Source organism: Octopus bimaculoides, chromosome 3 (assembly GCF_001194135.2).
Source record: "Octopus bimaculoides isolate UCB-OBI-ISO-001 chromosome 3, ASM119413v2, whole genome shotgun sequence".
Lineage (NCBI taxonomy): Eukaryota > Metazoa > Mollusca > Cephalopoda > Octopoda > Octopodidae > Octopus > Octopus bimaculoides.
In genome coordinates, this window is record NC_068983.1 from 45,851,025 (window position 1) to 45,856,955 (window position 5,931).

The 5,931-nt window shown below is 33.9% G+C and overlaps 1 protein-coding gene across 1 annotated transcript in view; it reads left to right on the forward strand.

Moving 5' to 3' along the window:
• Positions 1-5,931, forward strand: part of LOC106872297 (neurogenic locus notch homolog protein 2) — a 72,146-nt gene that overhangs the window by 11,794 nt on the left and 54,421 nt on the right. The window contains exons 5-8 of the mRNA XM_052966735.1: positions 404-517; positions 1,998-2,108; positions 4,494-4,604; positions 5,692-5,802. Of these exons, the coding sequence (XP_052822695.1) occupies positions 404-517; positions 1,998-2,108; positions 4,494-4,604; positions 5,692-5,802 (447 nt within the window). The remainder of the gene's footprint in view (positions 1-403; positions 518-1,997; positions 2,109-4,493; positions 4,605-5,691; positions 5,803-5,931) is intronic.

A 5,931-nucleotide genomic window follows, 5' to 3' on the forward strand; every position in this document is an offset into this window, starting at 1 on the left:
CATACATTCATACATACATATATGTATTTGCTCATATATACTTAGATATATGTAAATGTAATATATATATATATATATATATATATGTGTGTGTGTGTGTGTGTGTGTGTGTGTGTGTGTGTGTGTGTGTGTGTATGTGTATGTGTATGTATATATATAATTATAACATATTGCATATACATACAATTATATAGATATAAAGATATAGATATAGATATATAATTTACGGATTAAAATGATCGCTGCGTATCTTTTTCTTTAATTATAAATAAAAGAAAATAATGATATCCGTCGAAATATTGATATGTTTGAAAAGAAAACTACTTTTCATTTCTTCAGTAAAATATTTTCGTTTTCCGTATATTTAGTTTTTAATAGATTTTTCTATTACGTCTACCTTCAGATATCGAGCCATGCGCTCGTAAACCCTGTAAAAATGAAGGAAAATGTTCAAAGAATGGCACGAATTTTATTTGTACATGTAAATTGGGATATACAGGCCGTGACTGTTCAACCGGTGAGTTATTTTATGTATTCTGTTACTTCAGTTCTGTTTATTACACAATTATTGTTGTCGTCAATAATTAAAGAGAATAATATACAATAAAGTTCTTTACGCTATAAATCACGATTAGAAACTGCACCTATCAAGGTTTATAAGTTTGTCATCATATTACAAATCGAAACAGTCAATTGGCAATGTCCACAAGAAAAGTTGATGCTTTCACTGTGTAGCAAAATTTTTATCATATTTATTTAGAATTTTTTTTTTCTTTGGTCAGTGTGTGCTTTTCCCTATTTGCTTCTATGTAGAAATCAAAGGAAATGACTGCTCTTCCCTTCAAACTTCGTTTTTGTGATATGGACATCAATGTTTTGAAACTGACGGAATTGCCATTACATTTCAGACAGATCCAGCGCTGAGTTGTGGAAAAAGAAATATCGTTATAGCAAACATTCTGCTCAATACCACAGATTTGCTTGTCAGTTGCTTGACCTTAACCACCTGAGCATGTCCATTAGTGACTGACAATATGTAGCTGAGAATATGTGGCTGACAATATGTTCCTTAGTGGCTGATAATATGTGCATCTCTGATCATGAGCAAGAGCAGCGGGGAAGCATCATAGCCATGTATTGACAGGGATTCTTTGAGGTTTGAATAAATGTAACAAAAGCAAATTTTTAAAGAAATATTAGCCATTTTTCATACTTTCTAGGGTTAAACAAATAGGAAAGAACAATTGTTACCCAATGACAAAAATCGTGTTACACAATATGTTCGCTTGTCGCTGTAAATAGACATCGAATTCAAAAATGAGATAGACTTAAAGAATGCATGCATGAAGGCTCTCGAAAATTCATCTTGATAGGCGATGTTTCCAATGGAATTTAATTTTGTCTTATTTCCATTTCTAATGATTAATAGTAATTAACCTGCCAGGTTATATTTGTTTTCTTTTTTTTTTTTGCACAGTAAAATGTCTGTAATTTCCTCCGAGTGTTTCAGACAAAGCTGTTGTAGGGTGTGTTTAAAAGGTGATTTGGTAAAATATCATGTTTATGATCTAATTGCTATTTTTTAAATAATGATTTCCATTACAAATCGAATTGTTGTGTCTACTTCCAATTTTTGCCTTCCATACTTTGTATATAAAAAGGGTGTGTATAAAAAGGGTGTGTATAAAAAGGGTGTGTATAAAAAGGGTATTCGAGTAACAGGGTTGAATCCTGAATATATCCATGATGTTCCGGTATATATAAGAATATCAGTTTCTTATCTCTATTGTACATCTCTATGGGAATATACGATTGTATATATATATATGCTAAATATGTACAGAGCTATAAATATTCAAAATTGATATGAAACATATTCGAAAATCAAAAGTCCATTTTATAAATTTTGTTTTATAAAAACCCCTTTTCCATGCTATTGATATTAATTGGTAATCAACAGAGTCTATTTAAAATTAATCGAAATTATTATTCTTCAGCGGATCCTTGTAGCAGTAAGCCTTGCCAAAATGGAGGATTCTGTGCAAAACGTGGTACAAGTTATGTCTGCTTTTGTACTGCAGGCTTCAGAGGAAGACATTGTGATATAGGTAAGGAAGTCAGTCTAGTTTTATACAAAACGTCTCATATTTTGCTGCACTGCTTGATAACTGTGATAGGCATGACTTAGGAAATCCTGTAAGTTTATTGAAAGCAAATACTCAAAAAGCGTAAGTAGCTATTTTGAAAGATATGTAAGGAATAAAGAATCAAAATCCAGATCTTTGGTAATGTCAATATATTACTATCGTTTTCTCATAATATCGTTTCATATTTTAGCACAAGGCCAACTATTCTGGGAGGATGGAACAAGTTAATTACATCAGTACTCGATTTGTATTTTATTTTATCGACCCCAAAAGTATTTTAAGTCAGAACGTAATGAACATAAGAAATGTTGCTAAGCATTTTGTCTGATACACAAACGATTTTTCCCACTTACCCCCTTTGTGTTAGCGTCATATCAGCTGGAATTTAAACTAAGAAATTAGAAACATGAAACTAGATAACGTTTAGAATGATTGGGAACATTATAAATGAACCCCTTATACATGATAAACAAATAATAAAGCGAATACTAATTATTGTAACGGACAAAATAAGTAATTAAAAATGTATAAAATTTCATCAAGCAAACTAGATTTCGGTGCGGTAGTTTCTCTTAAAATCAATCGCCCTGAGAAGGCCAATTCTCTTCAAATTTGGCAGAAGTCCAGCAATTTTGATGGGAGGGGTAAGTCGGTTACATCGACCCCAGTGCTCAGCTGGTACTTGTTTTATCCGAGAGGATGAAAAGCAAAGTTGACCCGAGGAATTTAACCCAGAGCAAAAGGAGTCGGAAAAGACGCCGCTAACTAGTTTGATCGAGGTTCTAACAATTCTGCCAGCTCGCCACCTGAATGATAATAATAATAATAATAATAATAATAATAATCTTCTCTACAATAGGTACTAGGCCAGAAATTTGGTGGAGGGAAGGGGATTAGTCGATTATGTCGACCCTAGCGCTTAACTTGTACTTAATTTATCGACCCTGAAGGATGAACGGCAAAGTCGACATCTGTGAAATTTGAAATCAGAATATAAATCCGGAAGAAATACTGCAAATCACTTTGCAGAGCGTGCTAACGATTCAGCCAGCTCACTGCCTTAATAACAACAGCAACAACAATAATAATAATCCGTTCTACTATAGACACAAGGCTTGAAATTTTGTGAGGAGGAGCTAAGTCGGTTATATCGATGCCAACACCCCAGTTGTACTTATTTTATCGACCCAGAAAGAATGAGAGGCGAAGTCGACCTCGGCGGAATTTGAACTCAGAACGTACGGACGGATGAAATGCCGCTCAACATCTTGCTAGACGACCAAACAATTCTGCCTACTCACCGCCTTAACAACAGCAACAAGAAGAATGATAAAGCAACCATACTATGGGATTTCCAATACACACAGATAGAGAAATTACGGCCAATAGGTCAGTTATAGTTGTCAGAGATCATGAAGAAAAAAATGCTTTTTAATTGATGTATCAATACCAACAGATGACAACGTTTCTCTAAAAGGAATGGAGAAACTTTCAAAATACAAATGTGGAGTCTAAAAACAGAAGCAATTCCTATTAGGTACGATAAAAAAAATATTCAGACAAATATATAACAAAAACACCAGGACTAACAAATATATAAAACATACAGAAAATAGAATATATATATATATATATATATATATATATATATATATATACATATATATATTCGAATTATGCAAGAGAGGTGGCTCTACAGTTAAAACTCTATCAATACATGTATGTTTGTAATTGAAACTTCAGAAGCCGCAGTTGTCGCACACGAAATTTCTCTCTATATATTTATTGCGTTAAAAAATACACTATATTTCAGAGCTAGACGAAATGAAATCATCACCAAAGTTACACTGATAAGCCGCCGAAACGGGCGAAATTCGTATCTTTGGCATTCGCAGTCAATTCTGGCGTGTTTTCATTTCGCCCATCCTTAAGTATACTGTGTTTTTTAATGAAATAAATCTATAAAGGAATTTCTTCCAGGACGAAAACCGCAGCATCGACGTACATTAGGTTTATAATCTATGCATTTTTTCTTTGAGATTTACTTTCGTTCTTAACGGAGATAAAGTCGATCGCTAACAAAGCGGCAAGACTTTTTGAAATAAGAAAATTCCCAGTGTTTGTAAATATATTTTTGACCTGGCGAGTTGATTGAACTGTTGGTGCACACATCTAAACTATCTCAGATGAAGAATCTTTGCAATGTTTTACAGATTTTCACTGTGCCACTAATTGTTCGGATGTCAGTTAATTTTGTTCTGTATGTCTGTATGTATGTATGTATACATGTATACATGTATGTACGTACTTATATTTATATACAATGTACATGAAACGTCTTTTTAGAAAATCCATGTGCGTTGAAACCTTGTAAGAATGGTGGAATATGTTTGCAAGATAGAAAAGGATTTACTTGCGAATGTAAACCAGGATATAGAGGAAGTAATTGTTCTATATGTAAGTAATACTATATATCTTAACAATTACGCTAATTCTGTGTGTTTATTTTTACTGATGCACCTAAACTTATACACAAATGTAAAAATGTTAAACGTTAGCAAAAACAAATGAAATCGCAAGAAATTCAATTGGGTTCGATCTCATCGAGAGGCATCTTCATATTTTGCCCTAACTTCAATGTATACCCAATCATTGTAAGTAAAACGGGTAAAGGGTGATGCTGCAAAACTAGTTAGACTCTATATTCTTTGATTGTCTGCTTTATACTAACACGTGTCGCCATTTTACGATAAAGGTCTTTGATTTTATATTACCGTTACTTATCAGTTGTGATCTCCTTCGTTTCTTCTAAGTCTTAAACACTTAAACCCTGAGCAGTAAGTTATGTATCTATATAATTGTATATATGTGTGTCTGTATATATATATAACATGCACAAATGCACGCACACACACACACACGCACACACACGCGCACACATACACATATAATCCCTCAACTATCGCGAGTGTTACGTTACAAACTCCCCGCGATAGGTGAAAATCCCCGAGGTAGAAACAGTACTGTACTGTATATTGTTTTTATAATTTGTAAATATTTATTTGATTATAAATGCAAAACAACACCACGGAGGAATCGACGAATCGACGTAAGCTTAAATAATAAACCGCGATAGGTGAACCGCGATAGGTGAACCGCGATAGGTGAACCGCGATAGGTGAACCGCAGTATGAGGGATTACTGTATATACGCACATGTGGAAACAGTTATTTACAAGCAGGTAATGGATTCACACGCACATAACTTATAAACGTGACTGGCCTGACAGTGTACAGAATATAAAGCCTTGCGTGAGCTACTTTACGGATCCAACAGTCAAATCCCACAATTCCAGGAAAAAGTGACGAGATTATTGTGATGTAAAGGGAGATTACTCAGTCAAAGTCTATGGTCAAGTGAGATTGAATCCGAACCGTGTGGTAGGGAAGCGAGTGTCTTACCACACAGCCACGAGCTGGTCATAAAATATTGAATGCCACATTATGTACGTTGAATTAACTTAATTCTCTTACTTCGATTTCAGGGGATCCTTGTAGCAGCCAACCTTGTCAATATGAAGGAATTTGCAGTAATACAAGAGATGGATTTGTATGTCGTTGCAAGCCTGGTTTTAGGGGAATCGATTGCTCTACAGGTAGATATAAGCTGATTCTGGTTATAAAATATTGAATGTAATATTAAGAATTCTGGTTTAAGTAGTTTCTGTAGGATTAATTTACAAATATTGTCAGTAAACGGGGAAAGTTTTCTTTTGTTTATATAT